The sequence below is a fragment of the Neolamprologus multifasciatus genome, chromosome 6, assembly GCF_963576455.1.
Source record: "Neolamprologus multifasciatus chromosome 6, fNeoMul1.2, whole genome shotgun sequence".
Lineage (NCBI taxonomy): Eukaryota > Metazoa > Chordata > Actinopteri > Cichliformes > Cichlidae > Neolamprologus > Neolamprologus multifasciatus.
The window spans coordinates 11,586,120-11,605,414 of NC_140444.1; the positions used below are offsets into that span (position 1 = coordinate 11,586,120).

General features: G+C 39.9%; 2 protein-coding genes across 3 annotated transcripts; both read left to right on the plus strand.

Annotated features, from left to right (window-relative positions):
• Positions 1 to 30: 30 nt before the first annotated feature.
• Positions 31 to 5,434, plus strand: mvb12a (multivesicular body subunit 12A). Its single transcript, XM_085163545.1, has 10 exons — positions 31 to 182; positions 1,278 to 1,367; positions 3,139 to 3,222; positions 3,310 to 3,409; positions 3,493 to 3,622; positions 3,737 to 3,877; positions 4,058 to 4,170; positions 4,263 to 4,321; positions 4,422 to 4,472; positions 4,555 to 5,434. Exons 2-10 carry the CDS (start codon positions 1,278 to 1,280, stop codon positions 4,639 to 4,641), a joined length of 855 nt encoding a protein of 284 aa, XP_085019671.1. The 5' UTR covers positions 31 to 182; the 3' UTR covers positions 4,642 to 5,434.
• A 2,546-nt stretch (positions 5,435 to 7,980) lies between these two features.
• Positions 7,981 to 17,204, plus strand: LOC146516532 (transcription factor AP-4-like). 2 transcript variants are annotated; one of them, XM_085163538.1, is made up of 7 exons: positions 7,981 to 8,424; positions 10,388 to 10,553; positions 10,768 to 10,866; positions 12,464 to 12,634; positions 13,249 to 13,395; positions 13,593 to 13,757; positions 16,201 to 17,204. In XM_085163538.1, exons 1-7 carry the CDS (start codon positions 8,336 to 8,338, stop codon positions 16,354 to 16,356), a joined length of 993 nt encoding a protein of 330 aa, XP_085019664.1. In that variant the 5' UTR covers positions 7,981 to 8,335; the 3' UTR covers positions 16,357 to 17,204. The 2 variants fall into 2 exon arrangements, with proteins under 2 accessions (XP_085019664.1, XP_085019665.1); XM_085163539.1 differs by lacking the exon at positions 7,981 to 8,424 and adding an exon at positions 8,434 to 10,202.
• The last annotated feature ends 2,091 nt before the right edge of the window (positions 17,205 to 19,295 follow it).

Here is a 19,295-nt window from a genome sequence, read left to right on the forward strand (position 1 = left end):
GTTTGTTTTATAAAGTAACGTCATGCCTCGGAGGATGACGGGAGTTGGAGTTGGGACGGAGTCAGAGTACTTCCTGCTCCTACGAGGACGTCCAGGAAAATTTCCGTTGATACTAAAAAGTTTTTCTTTCACCTCGGAAAAGAACACCACCTCGGAGAGCCAAAAGTTAATACATATACAGAGTAAGTGTGTATTTTTATAATTACACGAATGAGCTCACGAAGCGGTGAATATTTGGCTTATTTAACAAAGAAGCGGTGAAGTTTTGTCATCGGAACAGTCGCTAATGCCACATAAGCTAGTCTTGACAGGGATGTTACACGGTACTTGTCTTTAATTTAATAATTTCAGGTGTTGTTGTTAATAAATGTAACAATAAACACATGTTACGAAAGGCAGAAGTGTGATGACGTGTGTTTAACGTGTGGATAGGAAAGTTTGTTTTAAGATACCTGCATCTGGCTGGTATCGATTTCCTCAACCGCTTACCAAAATAGAGCTCAAGTTATAACAATAGCAAGCACTATGTCAGGAAGTTTGATCAAGTAAATAGAAGATAATTTAACAAAAAATTCAATGGTGAAATCATGAATTGCTGAGGGTTTTTTTTTTTTCATCTTCATTTAAAATCTGAGCTTTATATGCTTGTTTGTCTTTCTGTTACATTGTGACTTTGTTGTTCCAATGTGCTAGTCGGTTTTGTTTAGTCAAATGTGCTTGTTTGAACAATTTACCACGCAGTAAAAAGTCTTTACCAGTAGAAATGTGTTTATGTTTATGGGTGTCATGTAGCCAAAAGTTGTTTAAAAAAACAAAGAAATTAAAATCTATATTAAAAGTGATGCAAGTGGATTAAATACTTCTGCTGCTGTTTAAGATGCACTCTTACACTGAATAGTGTCATTCTCTGCCCTAATATATATGGACGACAGCCTGAATAGGATCGTCCATATATATATTAGGGCAGAGAATGACACTATTCAGCGTAAGAGTTCATCTAAAGGTAATTTCGACCTAATTGAGTTCCCATTTAGGAGTCACATGATCTAAACGATTTGGGTGTGACAATGCCTCAGTCTCCGAGGGAACATGTTATTGTACACGCATTGAAATTGAAAAAAACAGATAAGCTTTGAGAAAGTTTGTATTAGAATGACAATCCAAAAACATCCTTGGGCAATAAGAAGACATAATTTATGTTAAGACCAACCAGTAAAGCATTTTGTACTTTGTTTACCTTCCATATTTATTAAAACCTTTGTTTGTGTCTTCCTCAGATGTCTTTGATGGAACGTGGGAATGTCCGGCCAGTGACTGCTGTGGCCTGGGCCTCCAACTCTGGCACTTGCCCCAAAGATTTCACCCTTGTAAGAACAGAGATAGATTATAGATATTTCATTTTACTTAACTCCAACCACAATGTTTGCAGGAGAATTACAATAAAATCTCTTGTCCTTGTTCTAGGGTCGCAATCACCTAGAGACTAGTTAGCAACTGCTTGGTGACTTCCAGTCTCTTGGGAAAAATTTGCATCCCCTTATTGGGTGCAAGTAGTTGCTGGAAATTGCTAGCAGTTGGTGGGAAATTGATAAGGCCCAGCAATACATGCAATCCGTTGATTGCATTCAACAAGTATTCGTGGTGAATCAGCTAGGATTACAAATCCGTTGCTGTCGATATACACAGAAATTCACTTGAACTACTTACGTTTAGAGTCCAGCCAGAATCTTTTTGATTTTAAACAGAAATTCCTCCTGAAATAGTGATGTGGTTGGTGCAGATGCTCACTGCCCTTGTTTTTCTATAGGAATATAACCAAAATACAAGCCAGTTGAGTTGAGTCCCCTGTTCTAAAGAGACACATTGCAGTTGTGTTTAGTTGCACACACTTGACTCAGATTGATTGTTACAAATTGGATGGGATTTACTTCCAAACCTTTGTTAATCTGTCTGATTGCATTTAGTCCCAGTCTGATCACAATTGTACTGAAACAGGTTGCCTCCACCAGGTGACCTGTGCAAAGGTGTTGCACACTCAACTTCTGGATAACCAGACGGTCGCTGCAACAAAACAAGTCAGCGTGTTAAGTATAAATTACAAGTGACTGTGACAACCACAAGCTTTTTTGTGACACATCCTATCTTGGGTGGCTGTAGTTTAGGAGACAGAGCAGGTCACCAACTAATCGGAAGGTGGTAGTTCGATCCTCATCTGCTTCAGTCCGCATGCCAAATATCCTTGGGCAAGATACTTATTCCAAGTTGCTCTCAGATGCATCCTTTAGAGTATGAATGTTAGATAGAAAGCACTTACATAGGAAAAGCATAGAAATAAGTGTGTGTGTGAATGGGTGAATGAGGCAAGTTGTATAAAGCGCTTTGAATAGAAAGCACTGTATAGGACCCAGTACATTTACCAAACCTTTTTGACCCAATGATAGCCAGCAACCTCTACAACAAGAGGACTCTTTGTGCTCATTGAGTAGAAGAGTATTTTTTTCCTTGATAAATTAACTTGTATAGTAAATAATAGCCTGGGAAGTGGGATTTTCAGAAAGCAAGCTTAAGCATCTTAATATATATACAGTGGTCCCTCGTTTATTGCGGGAGTTGCGTTCTAAAAATAACCTGCAATAAGTGTATTCTGCAAAGTAGACAACTTTATTTTTTACAGTTATTATAGATGTTTAAGGCCGCGAAAGGTGAACCGCGTTATAGCGAGGGACCATTGTATATTAAAACAGCCTTGGTCTTTATAGTTAACATTCCTGTTCATGACTTCCCTGTGCACTCCAACATTTTATCAAACTTTGGCCGCTATTGGCTTAAAAAAAACAACAACATGGCAGTAGCCATAAAAACAAGAGTCCACAAACAAGTGGGTGATGTCACAGTGCCAATTTCCATTTTTTCAAACATATTTGTGCTGATGGCCAGTATTTTGGTCCCAAACGCAACTCTGAAGGAGAACAGTTAAACAAATGTGCAATCATTCTTTTCTGTTGAATCCAAAATCCCAACTTTTAAACTGACTGACTCAAGCTGACTCAAATTTTCATGGTACTTGCTTATTTTGAAATAAATCAAATGTGTTTGTGATGACACAGCTGTCTCACTGTATCTCCCTTTTTTCTGCAGATCAGCCTCACAGAAGATGGAGCATCAGCAAATTTTACACGCACCTTTGGGATGAAGTCTGGATATTACCTCTGTTATAGCAAGGTAAACAAAAAATGCGAACTTATACACGTATTACCTTTGTATAACCACAGTACATCATTTATTTTTCTAAATTTTCCATAAATGCAGGACTCAGCAGGTGGTATGGTAGTGTCTGACATCCGGATTATTTCTGATAAGGACTCACTTCCTCATGGTTACTGCTTTATAGCCGAACATCTTGAGCCAAGTGAGCACACACACATTCATACTTATTTAGCAGAATGCATCATATTCATTCACTTCTGACCTACCGTGTGATTGTTTGTCCAGAGGCCACAGTTTCCAAGAAAAAACGTGTGTGCGTACGCATCGTCCCAGTGGGCAGTGTGGAAACAGCTGTGTTGGATATCAAGCTGACAGCCAAAAGCAAAATGATGTTGCAGCATTACACATTTGTGGGGTACATTCAGATACATGGACTTTTGTCTTGGGCCTGTTTTATAAAAGCATTTTCATGAACTTTTATGAATATTATGTTGCATATAATTTGTCATTACATGCACTTTTTCTTCAGAGACATCCACGGCTATGTGCTGTGGTACAGAAAAGGTTACTTTTCTAAACCCACGCCTCAAGCCAAGCCCCGCAGTGTCAGCCTGGACATCCGCCAACTTTCCTTAGAGCAGCAGTCTCCTCCTCTACCCCTCAGACCTAGGTACAAAGCCTATGTATATTTAAAATGGAGATGTTATTATCAAAATGTCACATATGTCTCTTATTAGAAGTGTATATAGTTAAAAATTATAGCAATGTGACATTATTACAGCAAAGTGTATTATCTTGGAGGCGTTTTACTCTTGTGGTCGACATCTTATTTGTTTATCTTCTTCTGCAGCAACCCTCCTCCTCCTCAATTACCACCCAGCAGACTTAGTCACAGACGCCACACTCTTCAAACAAAAGATGAGTTAGACAAACCTGCTGATGGAAGCATCCATGGAATTACAGGTACCATGGGTCTCTCGTCACACAAAGGGCTTCTCATTTACACTTCTCACCGCAGAGACCCACTCACCTAGGCATACTCTTATTCTCTGCAGCTCTAGATGGAGTTCCTTTCAGCCTCCACCCAAAATTTGAAACCCAGGCAAATGAGACGGTATGTTTCAAGTTTTCAGTATTCAAGGGATGGATTCCAATGCCAAATACCGCTGACTTTCCTTTGTCATCCCAATTCTCTTTGACTATTTTTGTCTTAGAACTCGGATTTGAATATTCCCATAAAATCTCTCCAAGACATTGAAAATGAGGTAAGTTCTCATCTGATACTTTTTATTGGGTATATAAATTGAGAATATTGCCACATTGTTTTTTGATTATTTTTTCCCCCAGTATAACTACACTTTCTCCGTGGAGGAAAATGCTGCCAAGAGGATCAGACCATCAGTACAGATGGCAGGGATCCCGTCAACTCAGTGATGCTTACGCTTTGTCAAAGTTACAAAATAAAATGTTCTGTTATTCTGTTCTCTCCAGAGGGCATTTGCCAAATATGCTACAAGTAAAGGATAATCATCCCTCCAGTTAGGTTTATATTTTCAGGCTTTAAAAGGTCAACTCTGGAGACCCCTATTTAAGTCTTGATCCAGATTTAAATTTTCAAGCGTTTAAAGTTTCTATCTGCCAAAGATAAGGCCTATTTTAGCAAGGTCCTAAATGTAAGTGCCTTTAAAAGTATAACGGCTCCTTTCTGGTTAAAGATGTTGTGAACATATGGCTTAAGTTCATTCTTTTCACGCTTAATTTCCAAATTTAGAAAACTTCTGTGCCGACATACGAAGGTGCACCTTCGTTTGCTCTGTTGTGTGGTGTCCAATACAGTTTACCATTAGATATTTTTGCAGAATTGTACTAAGTGGCCTTAGTGAATACATTTTCCTACAAATGATGATTCATTAGATACACTAATATATCTCAATATAGACTATGGTGCATTTCTTATATGAAGAATACTATCATTTTTTTATTATTTCAAAAAAATGTGTACATAAATATAAATATGTTATTTAAAGGTGAATATAGTAAATTGGATCATTTTTGAAACACTTTCTCTGTATATTAGTTACTTAAAGATTTGTGGTAATAAGGAGAGCTCATCACTTTTTTTGTTTGTTTTTTTTTTAAGACCAAATATTTCATCAGTGTATAATGTCGTTTTACTATCTCTTTAACATGTGCTACATGGGGAAAATAAAAACCTGAGAACAATAAAGCATGTGTGTTGGTTTAAATACTATAACTTACAAAAACAAAAAAACTGTCCAGAGGCACATGTGACCGGTTAAGCTTCAAGGCTTGTGAAAAGGCCTGCTGATATCGCGCTGTTCTAGATGACATACTATGGTTTCATTACAGCAGCAGTGAAGCTATTAGGAATTTTTCATGTTGACGGTGTTGTGGTGGTTAGCAGTGTTACCTCACAGCAGGAAGTCTCCACCATCTGGCCGGTGCCTTTCTGTGTGGCGTTTGCATGTTCTCCCCATCTGTGTGTGGGTTCTCTCCAGGTACTCTGGCTTCCTCCCACAATCCAAAGACATAATTAGTGGCGTTAGGTTAATTGATGGTAATAAATTTCCCTTAGGTGTGAGTGTGGATGGTTGTCTTTCTCTATGTGTTAGCCCTGCGATAGACTGGCCATCCGTCCAGTCTGCCTCTTGCCCTATAACAGCTGTGATAGGCGCCAGCTGATGAGAATGGATGAATGGTTATTTTCCACTTTTCATGTAAAGAAAACAAAGAACCAGATTTTCTGGTTGGGTGACTTTCCAGCTTAATACTGCCACCTGCTGTCCTAAACCGGAGTTTTTTATGCTGAGGAGCTTCCTTTTATAATAAATTATTATCAGTCTGCATATAAGGATTTTATCAAGCTGTAATGTTTCCTTTTATTTTTCCCTTTGTGCCCTTTGTATTCAAGGTGACAAATTGAAAATTTAATTTCTTAGCTGTTAAGTGAAAATACTTCCTATTTGGGAGCCATTTAAAATAATTTTTTAAAAACAGATGCAAAGGGGAATATATATATGCACATATGAGCTGCTCAGTCATGCCATGAAGCTCCTGGCATACAGTTTTTGTGCTGAAGTTAATGCCAGAGGCAGTTTGAAAGTTTGGCATTATTAAGTCAGCAGAGTGTTGGTAATTTTAATGCACTATGCACCCTGACATTAAGTGACTCTGTTCTTTAAGATTACGTGGTCTACCACTTCGTGGCTGAGTTGCTGTGGTTCCTCAACACTTCCACTTTGCATTAATACCACATACAGCTCATTGTGGAATATCTAGGAAGGAAGAAATATCACACATTGGCTTGTTACAACAGTTACTGTAGTAAACTTGAATGCACTGAGTGCTCTAGAACCACCCATTGTTTCACAAATATTTGTAAAGGCAGACTGTATAGAAGGTGCTTGATTTTATACACTTGTGGCAATGGGACTGAAGAAATTAAGAGTTTTTTCTGCTGCTAAGCTTCCTACTCTGCTGCAAACATTTTTAGTAGATAATATTGATTTTAAAACTTTGGTTACGTATTATTTCACAGACAAATTGCATTATGGGGACAGATGATCCTCTGAAGTGATCCTTAAAGGGTGCGGGTGAATGAAAAGGTTATAAGTATCCTGAACAGCAGCAATGAATGTAATATAATATGATTAGATGGACACTTTTCATAATGAACATTTTTACATTGAAAGCTACTTTCAACTGTTTCCTTGTTCATAAGCAGTTTCTACAGCAGGTAATTCTGAATATTTTATTTGGCAGATTTTTGGATGCCCTTGTAGACAAAAACGACACAATTACTACACAATACCACTGCACAAATAAACTACTTAAGTAGTAAATGTAATTACTTAAGTAAAAACATCTAATCATATGTTTTCCACTTTGTGAAATGATCATGAAACACAAAATTATGTTATACTCTTGTGCGGCGCCTCTGTTTGTGTAATAAGTCTGTAATTGAGCTACACGTGAGCATTTCTCTGGATTTAGTATTGTGATGGTCATTATGGTCATTTAAATTGTAATCCTTAAATAAAGTTCAAACAGTTAAGCGGTAACATACATATATGAGTACATTTAAAAAAAGAGTTGTCACCTTTAAAATGAAAGTAACAAACCGTTATTGTGATTTCACCCCCCAAATCCTCCACAAACAGCTTGTACAGTGTTTGGTAGCTGAAACACAACAATCTGCATGATGCATGCGTATTTACTTATTAATGCTGCACACCTCAACACCACATGTGCATATGTAGGAGTGTTCATCTCTGTATTACTTCTTTGTTTTATTTCTGTCTCCAGTAGTTGTTGTTTTTTTTTTTTAAACTTGTGTTGCTTTGGGTTTTGGGTTTTTCTTTTGTTAAATTTTACGATGGTGACTGACTTTTTTTGTCCAACACATTTTCATGTTGGTCCTTTGTTAACTATGACAAAAAATGAAATGAACTGTAGGACGGTTTGTCCATAAGCTTGGTAATGCCATTTATTTACAATATTACTTCAACTTTTATCACAATCAAGATGTCAGTATTGGATTTTTATGTGATACGGCTATTGGCAGTACCAACACTGGACAGTCAGTCGTTGCACTTGGAAAAACAAGACGCAAACCGCTGCACTTTAAATTTACCTTTAACCCTGCTGATTCCCAGGTTATAGTTCGGCGTAGTTCAAATTATATAGTCGGTATTTTTGCTCACTGCTCGTAGATTTGCAGCACTGCAGTCAGATTCTTGCTGGTCTGTTTGTTCTGCTTTCCGGAAAACGAGCTCTGATTCCAACCAGCTGTTTCCCGCCTCACATAGATCAGCTGCACACACACACACACACGCTCGTAGTAGGCGGAGGCAAGAAGCCACACACACACACTGGAGGTAGCCCCATCAGCTGGGGAAAGCAACACAGCTTGAATTGTTATTTTTCTAACGCTTTTCTTCAGTCAAACCGAATTGAAAGCGGGTTTTTAGATGTAAGCTATTGGCAGGTACAGTGGGAGTTCTACGAGGGAGAAACAAAAACCAACCGAACATCTATTTATTTTAATAAGGAGCGCAGGGGAGGGAGAAGAAAACAGCAAACACGGACTGAAGGTGGCTTTGAAAGCATGGAATATTTCATGATGCCGACAGAGAAGATACAGTCCTTACAACAGTTCAAGAAATCGGAGAAGGATGTTATTGGAGGTCTCTGCAGGTGCGCAAAAATGCTAACCATCGGTGTTGTTACCAAACTGCGTGAATAAATAACCTTTCGTGTAGCGCGTGTATGTGTGTGCGCTGCAGTCAGCCTTCATGTAGCATGCTGTTAGCTTCGCTGCCATGTCTTGGCAGCAGGAGCGTGGTTGTGGAAATTAGCAGCCAGTGCTTGTGCCAGTTGATGTTGTTAGAGACGAGGATATATGTAACATTTCATCCCCTTGTTTTTAAATACGCTGGCTGAATTGTTTGTAATAACTTATAATAAAGCATGTTTGTAACCGCCTGGCTCAGGAATATGTAAATCAGTGAGGTGAAATCGATACATTGCCGTCCAGAGCACGTGGTAGTTAACCCGCCGCTTTGCTGCTACACAACAAATCACGTTTGTAACGTCACCGTTGCCCAAAAAACTGGCCATATTAACTAAATCGCTAGTGTGTCTCATCTATGTGTAGCTATGATGAAGTATGTGGTGTAAAACCGTGTTCGGGGATAAAAAATGCGTGTTTAAATACTGATCCGCGGCGTAGTCGTCGTTGCGTCTTGTGCTAAAATTAGCTTAGCGTGGCTAACTAGTTAGCTCTCACTGCGCACTCCTTCCAGCCGTATGAAATACACACAGGCGTCTCATAACTCGTATTTCCCGAGTCGTTTAGCCGAAATACGTCGTTTGTTGTGTGGTGCGACAGTTATGAGTGTTTATCGGTTAATGTTGGATCGATAACTTAAGTTCTAGCTTCATGCTAAATGGGGAAAGCATTGTTCTCTATGACGCCAGGGGGGCCTGCGGCTTGTGGCGGAGTGGAGTCACGTTTCACGGCTGCTACCGTGCAGACGCGCCCCCCGGCGGCCGTGCTGCAGGCCCGCAGCTCCCGGCAGCGTCAGCAGACAACAGCTGGTTTTATGTCTGAGCTACAAACCCCGGCGCGTTCAAGTCTGTAGGAGAAATGCGGTGTTTCTTCCCGAGTCGACGTAAACACCCCTATAATTTGTGTCAAACGTTAATATGATCTTTTTGTTTAGATAATAATTTTTGGCCTTTGATATTCACAGTTTTGGTTGTTAATCTGTTATTCTTTAGTCAATCGTTCACTTTTTTGTAGCCAAAGAAAAACCTTTTTGTGCTTAAATATTGGTCTAGATATGGTACAGAATTTCCGCGAATAGTTTTTCCTAACACCAAGGAAAGATATGGCAGGCAAAAAGACAGTTTTTATCTAAAAATAAATAAATAAATAAATAACGTTTTAGGATATTTGCCTAACCAAAGATGTCTTCCTCATGTCTAAATTTATAAAAGGGAAAGTAAATAATGCATAATTTGCATATTTCACTCTAGAACTAGACCCTCAGGATCTAATACAATATTTTAAATATGTATAAATCTAGGTAATAGAGAAAGATTACTGATTATATGTTAATATCACAGTTAATGTTCACTAAATGTTGTTAAGTTGCAAGCTTTACAATTTGATTGGCACATGCCTGCCTACTCTTTCATTTTTTGTAGGACAGACATGTTTACAACTATGTGAGCCGTGTGTTCAGTCTGACCTTTAAGCCTAGTAAAACATCACAGATCTGGTTCTTCAGGTTTGCTGCGGAAGTCTGGCTTGAATGGTTCACTTATTTTTCCCTCTGAGTAAATATGTCAGAAGGTTTTGTTACCATGATATTCATACTCATGCTCTACGAGTGCTTTAAGGGGCAACGAGTTCATCGCAGAGAAACTCGAAGAGTTTTCCTTGAGACGAATGCCCTGTAAAGTTCCAGGTAAAAGGTTTCAGATTGCAGCTAGTTACAGACTTTATTGTCCCAGTGTGTCATTTTAACCCAGAATACAGATTTGCTCAAATCTAATGCTAACTTTAATTATGTTTGAAAGGGGAACTTACACTTTCTTGGTGACTTCACGACACAGTCATGATCATCTTCTTCATTTCACCTCTCTCCTTCAGCCTGGCCAACATCCCCCTGAGTCCAGAGACTGCTCAGGACCAAGAGAGGCGAATTCGCAGGGAAATCGCTAATAGCAACGAGCGCCGGCGTATGCAGAGCATCAACGCAGGATTCCAGTCCCTGAAAACACTCCTGCCGCACACCGACGGGGAGAAACTCAGCAAGGTGCTCCAAACGTGCACACATTGACACACACGTGCGCGTGCACAGTGTTGTTCAATTAACCAAATGTTGGCACAGCAAGATTGCAAAGTGACTCAGCACAAATGCGCAAAGAAGGGAATAAAGTTCATTTGTGCCTGGTTTTGCACTTGCACTAATGTCACATGTCCAGGCTCTGCTCTAGAGTTCAGCTTTTGTTTTTTTTCCCCACTTTCAGGCGGCCATCCTGCAGCAGACAGCAGACTATATCTTCACCTTGGAGCAGGAAAAGACACAGCTTCTGGCACAGAACAATCAGCTCAAGCGCTTCATCCAGGTAACAGCATGTCTCCCTGTTTTTCTTTTTTTTTTTTTTTTTGGTTTTGTCTTCAGCTCAGGTTCCTCCCCAGGAGGAGACTTGAATGTAGCATGCTGTTGAATGTAGAATTGCTCCAGATCACTGACATGTACAACAGAATTTAGAGAATATATAAGACATTTTTTTTTTTCAGTATACCTTCAGTCAAAAACATGCATTGTTTTTCTGTTAAGGAGGAGCTCTGATAGTGTGTGAGCTCTGTGTGACCATAAATCCATATTGGCCTGATTAAAATAATAGTTGTTTATTCAACAATGGCAAAATTGTGTGTTCACGAGAGCAGATACCGTTTTTACCCCTCAGACGTAAAAGGCTGATGGGGAATTGTCCTCCTGCCGGGCAGCATGGACACATAAGTCTGGTGAATGCCATAACTTGAGAACAAGGAAATGTAGAATTTTGAAAACGATACTATAGGTGTAATTATTACGAGGCTGAGGAGTAGCACTGGCGGTCTCACACACACACACTGGGAATCTTTACAATATTGACATACAGCAAATGAATGATCTAGCTTTGCTTTAACTTGTTAATGGAGGTAGGCTTACAGCTATGTTAAATCTCAATATTTGATGGTTCAATATTTTATTGTACCCTCCACACACAGTCAAATTTTTCACCCAACAAAAACGGCTACGTTAAGGGAAAAACGAGTGTCTCTGCAAGTGCAGTCACATTATGTTGTAATTTAAAGATTAGCCCAGTGGTCGGAAATCTCATACCCGTTGTTTGATGGATCAGTGGATTTAACTCACACAACCAGTTGGTTGTAGTTGCTCGTGTACATCCAGTCGTGTCTGTTGCAAACGTGATTGTGTAGACATGCAACATTAAACTATAGTGAGGCAGAATCAGGTCATTTGGATTCTGATTAGAGATATTAATTTAATGCATGAAAGGGAAAATGAGCTAAATGTAGTGTAAGCAGACAGTGTATTAGATATAGTGTTAGATATAGAGATGGGAGGCAGTCTTAATTGAGTCCCTCCACCAATTTCAGTTACTCGAGTCACTATTTGATGACTCCTGAAGTGAAGATTGGCAAATAAAGTGGGTGGAAAAGTTAACCTACTTGAAAACGCTCAGTGAGAGGAAGCTAACCTGAGAGCTAATAAATAAAACCAAAACATTTCATTTTAAAAATACAGATGCACACTGACAACACAGAAATTCAGCTTTTTGAGTGTTGCAGAATCACTTCAATTATTGTGAGCAGCAGATTACACCAATACCGAGTTGGTCTGTGATTCTTACCTATAGTCAGTTAAGTTTCTTACACGTTACAAGTGTCTTACATGTTTGTCATTACAGACAAATTTTAACTTCCTGTTTAGCTTCATGGAGTTACAGTTGTAGCCAAACTCAGTAGATAGCTTGAATTAGTTTTTTGCACATTTAAATGTATGTTTACTGAAGTCATTTTTTACCTTCCTGTTGGTTCACACTGCCTCTTTGTTCAGGTCAGCATAGGCACCATGTGTTGTTTTAAATGGAGAAAATTACACCAATCGTGTTGTTTCACATTTAACCGAATGTGGTTTCCATGTCGTTACAGGAGTTAAGTGGCTCATCGCCTAAAAGGAGGCGAGCAGAGGAGAAGGATGAAGGGATTGGGTCTCCAGACATGTTGGAGGAGGAGAAGGTTGAAGAGCTGAGGAGGGAGATGTTAGAGTTGCGGCAGCAACTGGATAAGGAGCGCTCGGCTCGCATGCAGCTGGAGGATCAGGTGAGGTTAAAGCAGGGGGTTGGAAGTGAAGTTGGAAAAGAAATATCCTTTTCCTTCCGTGTTATTATGTGTATTTAAAACACATTTCACTTTCTTGCTGTCATTACAAATAAGAGAGAACGTTTGATTCAAAAGAAAAGGTACAAAAATAGGACTGTAGATTTACCCAGGTTTTACAAATAAGTTAGTTTACACCTTCAGGCTACAAAATAGTCTCAACTACTGGTCATGATATCGTATTAGAAAATCTTCAGCTTGTGGGGCTGACAGATTTTCCGGTACTCGAGCCGGTTCCTCATAAGCTCGCATCCTGGATCGACCTGAAGAGCAGGTTGAGACAAAGGAGGTGGGACAGGTGCAGAAGACAAACAAGACTTTAATTACGTTGTTTAAGTGGAAGGTAAACATCAGAGGAATGCATGGCAGTTATGGGTCTTGGACCCTTTTTTTCTTTTTCAGACAGTCATTATGTTTCCAGTGGAAACACTGTGTACAGTGTTAAAATGAAGTTTCCCACTAGAGTATTTATTTGACAAGAATGCTGGGATATATTTTCTTTTGCTCTTAAAATTGGCAGTCTATCTTTGGTTGATATAATTGCGTGCATTGTGTAGGTGCGCTCTCTGGACACTCAGCTGCACCCAGAGCGTCTGAAGGTGATCACCCAGCAGGTGGAAGAGGAGCATGCACTCATCCAGAGCCAGACCCTGCTACGGCTACACCAGATCCACGCTGTGGACAGACAGACACACAGTCCACAGGTTAGAAACAAACATGCTGAAAACATAATGTGTACCTGTGCTACTGTTTCTTAACTGGAAGAGGCGGCAGTTTGCTCCAACAGCCTCTGAAGTGGCCAATATTGTATGGAGCTCAGCTGTGATGTGGGCATATGTATTTATGGTATGGAAAACACACTCTGATGTCTGTTTTATAAATATTTTGTGTGTTCCTCTAGGTGTTGGCTTCTCCCCCTGCCCCCACCCACCACCCCACGGTGATAGTCCCAGCACCAACACTAACCCAGCACCCCCACCATCACGTCACAGTGGTCACCATGAGCCCATCAGCCCACACCAGCACGGTGTCCACCTCTAGACAGAACCTGGACACCATTGTGCAGGTTTGAACTTTTTCACTTTAGAGGATCCTTGCTGATTAGGCATTGACATTGCATTACTTTACATTACATTTTCACACTGTAGTACTTACTAGGCAGGTTTTGGGTGTCTGACACGTTCGATGTGTGTTCAGCGGCCCTGAAAAACATCTGTGTGGTGCTCGATGTTATTTGAGTAGACTCCAAGGCAACCGAAACAAGCATTTTCCTCGTGTTTTATAGCACTTCCTTCTAATGGCTCAAATAATGTTTCTGCAGTGGTCCTACAGACAGGTTTGAAGACCTATGTCTACATATTATAGTTTACTGTCACCAGGGGGCAGTGTCACAAACAACTGGTCTGCAGTAGGGATGGGTGCCAAAACACCAAGTATTACTGACCCTGAGGCAAAACTATTAAAGACTGGTGTGTCAGTAAAATCTGACGTTATTGTATTTTACATTTTATCTGACCACCATCATTACTAATTGAGACATTAATCTGTCGTGCATTTTGGCTATTTCCTGTCCAGAAGAGAATTCTCTGCCTCTGAGCTTAGATGTGAAGGGTGGTGTAGCTCTGCCTCACACATGCACACGTATGTGTGAGGCAGAACTCACTTCACTAGAGTCCATGCTGACAGCGATTGTTGCCCTGAAAAGGAAAAAACATGAAAACATTAAACCAAAGTGCGTCACATTCAGACAAAGAAAAGCAAGGTTTTCTCCTTTTTAGCTCATAGTTCATCTGCCGCTGTCAAGTTATGTAAGACTAGCACCCTGAAACATGCACACAATTGTCTAAGTTATCAGTTATCTTATCTAAAACATGAAAGTGGTTTAATGATTAAATGATCAAAGTAATTAGTAACAAGCTGATTGTTATGCATTCAATCCAAGGTTGTCAAAACATCCTCTTAGCCATTACTTTCAATTCCTAATCCCAAATCCTCAAATTCAGTTTCAGATCACTCAGTGATTTGGAGGCTTCACTCAAACTAATGTCACTGCACAATAACTTGTCTTAAAAAGCCTGCAACATCTGTTCAGTGCAGAGGTTTGAAATTTTTAAAATATTGGATACAGTGTACATGGACTTAATTTACAGTGTATTGTTTATCCATCCATCTTTTTCCGTTTTATCCGGGGCCGGGTCGCAGGGGCAGCAGCCTAAGCAGAGAAACCCAGACCTCCCTCTCCCCAGCCACCTCCTCCAGCTTATCCGGGGGAACACCAAGGCGTTCCCAGGCCAGCCGAGAGATATAATCTCTCCAGCATGTCCTGGGTCTGCCCCGGGGCCTCCTCCCGGTGGGACATGCCCAGAACACCTCACCCAGGAGGCATCCTTGTCAGATGCTCAAACCACCTCAGCTGGCTCCTTTCAATGTGGAGGAGCAGCAGCTCTGCTCTGAGCCCCTCCCAGATGGCTGAACTTCTCACCCTATCTCTAAGGGAGAGGCCAGCCACCCTTCGGAGGAAGCTCATTTCCGCCACTTGTATCCGCGATCTCGTTCTTTCGGTCACTACCCACAGCTCGTGGCCATAGGTGAGGGTAGGGAGGTAGGTTGATCCGTAAATTGAGAGCTTCGCTTTTACACTCAGCTCTCTCTTCACCACGACGGACCAGTACACCAATCCGTCTGTTGATCTCTGGCTCCCTTCTCATGTTTAATTATTATTAATTCATTATATTTTATGTTTATATTTTTTTTAGGGTTCTAGACAGATGATAAATGACAAAATCATATATGATCTGATAGGAGTTATGTTAGAGTACCAGTTCAATAGCATTACCACTAAGAGTAGTAATGCTGTTACAGTGGTGTCAGTCCTTAGTCTGTGGGCTGCTTTTGCTTGTTCTTGGTCCTTGCCAGCTGCAGCAGAGAACATACAAAGAGCTGAAGTGAAACTGACTGTTTAAAAACAATGAAAAGTGTTCGCCGCGGTCACCATCTGTGCTTCTCATGCTCCATTTTATCATCTTCTGACATCCTGTTTGGAAGGAACTTGGCCATCGCTCCATTCCTCGTTCCAGCCCACTTCTCAACCAGTCAGCATACACATACTATCATGCTTGTCGAGCTACATGCTGTTGCGTCATTGGAGGACTGCATGCAACCACATTTGTGCTGGTTGCATACCCCTCTGCAAAGTCAAAAACCTACAAAAATAAACACACGTGTTACCATAAAACAAGCATTAGCCTGATTGCCAATGTTGGGTTAAGTGAAGCCAGATAATAGAAAGAGAGCCTGGGTTTGCTGAACTTGATTCATAGTGCACGACCCAGGTGCTTTACTGCATGTTAAAACAAAATGTTCAAGCAGACTAATTAGCCTGATCTTCATGGGTCTTTACTGCAATGGAGAGGAAAAAATAACTTCTGTGTACTTTGTATGGAAACTTGCTTTTAATTGTTAGTCTGTTTATTGCCTCATATTTAAAGTATACTTTCTTACCTTCCCAGGCCATCCAGCATATCGAACGCACTCAGGAGAGGAGAGCCAGCGCTGAGGAGGAGCAGAGAAGAGCTGTCATTGTAAGCCCCGCCCACATCGCCATGGACACCGCCTGCTCTGACACAGACACTGACACAGAGGGGGAGGACAGTTCAATGAATTGATCCATCCCATGAACTCTCTCTCTCTCTCTTTTACTCTCCCTCACACACACAGACACACACACACACACACACATAAATACCTTTTCACTGTAAGATTCCCTCCAGGAGGTTGACTGCTTTTTGACAGAAAAAAAAAAGGAAAAAAAAAGTCGTCTTTGGCATTATCCAAACTCCTAAAATCCAATGGTTAAGCTCTGTGTCAGTCTTGTACTGTAAAATCTCTTAATATTGAAAACATAGGATAGTCAGCGTGCAGAGGAGACACTGTGGGATCTCTCGAGGCTGTCTTTCAATGGCAGAGCCGGTCTGTGACTATTATGAAACTTGAGGGTCTTCTAGTGTAAAAAAGCTATCAGCATCAGTCCGCCCTTCATTTTGTGTTTACGCGTCGCAGTAATCCATCGTCACTGGCACACCGGCAGTATTACTTGTGCTTCAAACTGATGGGAGTCAGTGTAACAGAGAGCTGAATGTATGATCGCAATAACCGAGCAGCTCTCAATTCTGAAACTCAAACTACAGCTGAAGCAGTTTCGAAATGCCAGAATTTGGAATTAAATTCACCTAATTACAAGTTTAATTTGAGGATACTCGCTTAAAGAAATTGTCTGATTTTACTTGAAAGAAAAAATGTTTTTGATGTCTAAATAAGCCCTTAAAATAAGCTCTTGATCAATTTACTTTGGTCGTCTTTTTGGTTATGTTTTTGTTAACTTTATGTCAGCGTTACTGAATACGGAAGGTGAACAATTTCTTAAATTGAATTTATCAAATTGGAGGTTTATCAGGTTTTTACAGGGAACCGGGGTCCCTGAGGGGATTTTTTTTTTTTAATTTAATTTTATTTTTTTAAACAAATTCTGATTTCAGTTTTGAACCAGCCGCCATCAAATGTTGGTTTATCGCTCGAAAATATTAACCAACGTTCATGTCTGGTGTTAATTTATGATCGCTCCCAGACAATTTGACTGAATCAGATTTTTTTTCTTCTTTTTTTAATTGTAAATGAAAATATGTGAAGTTTAGCTGATGCGATTTGGATGATTCATATGCTTGCACTGCATGCAGGCTTCTGGTGTTCCTCCAAAGACTATCTAAGTCTCTTTTAGTCCTGGTTTATTAATTTCAGTGACTATGCACTAACGTTTTTTGGTATTTATGCAATTCCATCTTCATTACATTTGTTGGTGTCATTTCTACATGAGGTGAAGATCTCTATGCACCGTCAATAGGTGTTCACGCGCCTACAGTATATGTATGAAACTTGATGAGCTCGTGTCAAAGAATGTAGTCTCTACTTGCAAGGTGCTCTTTTGATAACCCTGGTGCTCTGCTGATGAGCAGTAAGCTGAGGCCAAAACCCTTCATGTAACCGTTAATCACATTTCCTACAGATCCAGTTTTGTTTTTGTTTTTTAAATATTTGTCATTTACACACTTTGAACATGCTCAGAGTGTAGAGCAGGGATGGGTTTTCAGAGTTGCTCACACGCAGAAATAACTGGGAAGAAAACTCTTAATCACGGCAGTTCATGATGAGCAGCTTTAGGTGGGGAAAACTGAGCAAATAAATCAGATCATTGTCAGTTTTCAGGGCATCAACATTGGCTACAAAAAGGGCAAAAACACTGTTTGGTAAAATTGATACAACACCCAGCTACAATCCCTCCATTTGTCTGACTCAAAAAAGCACCAAGTCTGTCCACCTCATGTTACTTTGTTCATATTTCTTGGGAATTTGACTGGAAACCCCTGCTACAAGCCTCTCTCCTGTCATACTCAATTTGATACGCTGACTCGATGCTGTAAACATTCCCTTTTCTTGGATTTGTATCTGTCTTTTGATCTCTTGTATGTTCTGTTGCCAACTGAATGCATATTACTAATCGGCATTTTCTCTCGTCTGAAGTAATCTTTTGTTATGACATTTTGTTTATTTCTTGCGGGGTCTGGTTTTTGTTTTTTTGTTTTTTTTGTTTGTTTATTTTTCCTCTTCATGAACACATGACTGATGCGTTCAGTGACACTGTCTTGTGTAGGATGTGTGGACACTAGTCACTCCCAGGCATCAGGTTAGACTAGACTAGCATTTTCATGCCAAACGTGGGGTATTTTTCATATTTTGTTTGTGAAACTTTGTTAAAGGGTTTGGTGTTGCTCTGACATATGACAACAGCCTGATTTTAATCTGGGCTGTTGTTAGTCAGAGAAACTCTTACGCCCGAATGTTTCTGTACATTGTGTTGCAGCACTGCTGTCTTTTGGTGGAATTTGACATATTTGATATGAAGCACTTGCTGTTCTTTAATGCCTGAATCAGCTTTCAGGAAGGGTTGTTTTGTTTTGTTTTTCTCCCCATACGCTCTTTGCTGTGACGCAGTTTAAAATCTTTAATTTGTTTTGCTTTTCATTTTTTAAGTGACAAGCCTTTTATATTGTGATTTTAAGTTTTGTTTTTTGTTCTGCATCAGTCCAGGTCGATGAGAAGCTGTTATATTTTGTTTATAAAAAAAAAGAAAAACCTTGGGTAAACAGGCCTTTGTAAAGACGAAAAAATAAAAATTTGTACTTTTTTATTACACTCCCTCTGTTTGGTTGCTTTTATTCATACATACGACCATTTCTGCCCACCAGGTGGTGATAATGAGTGACTATTACTGCTGCGCAGAGTTCAAATTGGTGATAGAAGATGTGGCACATACACATGTGCACTGCAACAACTTGTAAAAATTATAAAATATTGTAGTGTACTATTTGTTTTGACAGATTTAAATGCAGTCCACTACGTATTTGTAGTATGACAGTAGTATTTGAACACGAGTCATTCTATTAAAATAACTTTATAGCACCATTAAAAGATACATAGTGTACAAGAGCTTTGTAGTTTATTTGAAGGAAGTCAGTGCATCTGCGTGGCTTTTCTGAATGTTTAAGTTCAA

Coding starts and splice junctions, on each gene's coding strand:
- mvb12a (XM_085163545.1), top strand. CDS start 1,278: ATGTCTTTGATGGAACGTGGGAATGTCCGGCCAGTGACTGCTGTGGCC. Junction 3,623..3,736: donor CAGCATTACACATTTGTGGG/GTACATTCAGAT, acceptor CTTTTTCTTCAG/AGACATCCACGGCTATGTGC. Junction 4,171..4,262: donor AAGCATCCATGGAATTACAG/GTACCATGGGTC, acceptor TATTCTCTGCAG/CTCTAGATGGAGTTCCTTTC.
- LOC146516532 (XM_085163538.1), top strand. CDS start 8,336: ATGGAATATTTCATGATGCCGACAGAGAAGATACAGTCCTTACAACAG. Junction 10,867..12,463: donor AGCTCAAGCGCTTCATCCAG/GTAACAGCATGT, acceptor ATGTCGTTACAG/GAGTTAAGTGGCTCATCGCC. Junction 12,635..13,248: donor GCATGCAGCTGGAGGATCAG/GTGAGGTTAAAG, acceptor TGCATTGTGTAG/GTGCGCTCTCTGGACACTCA.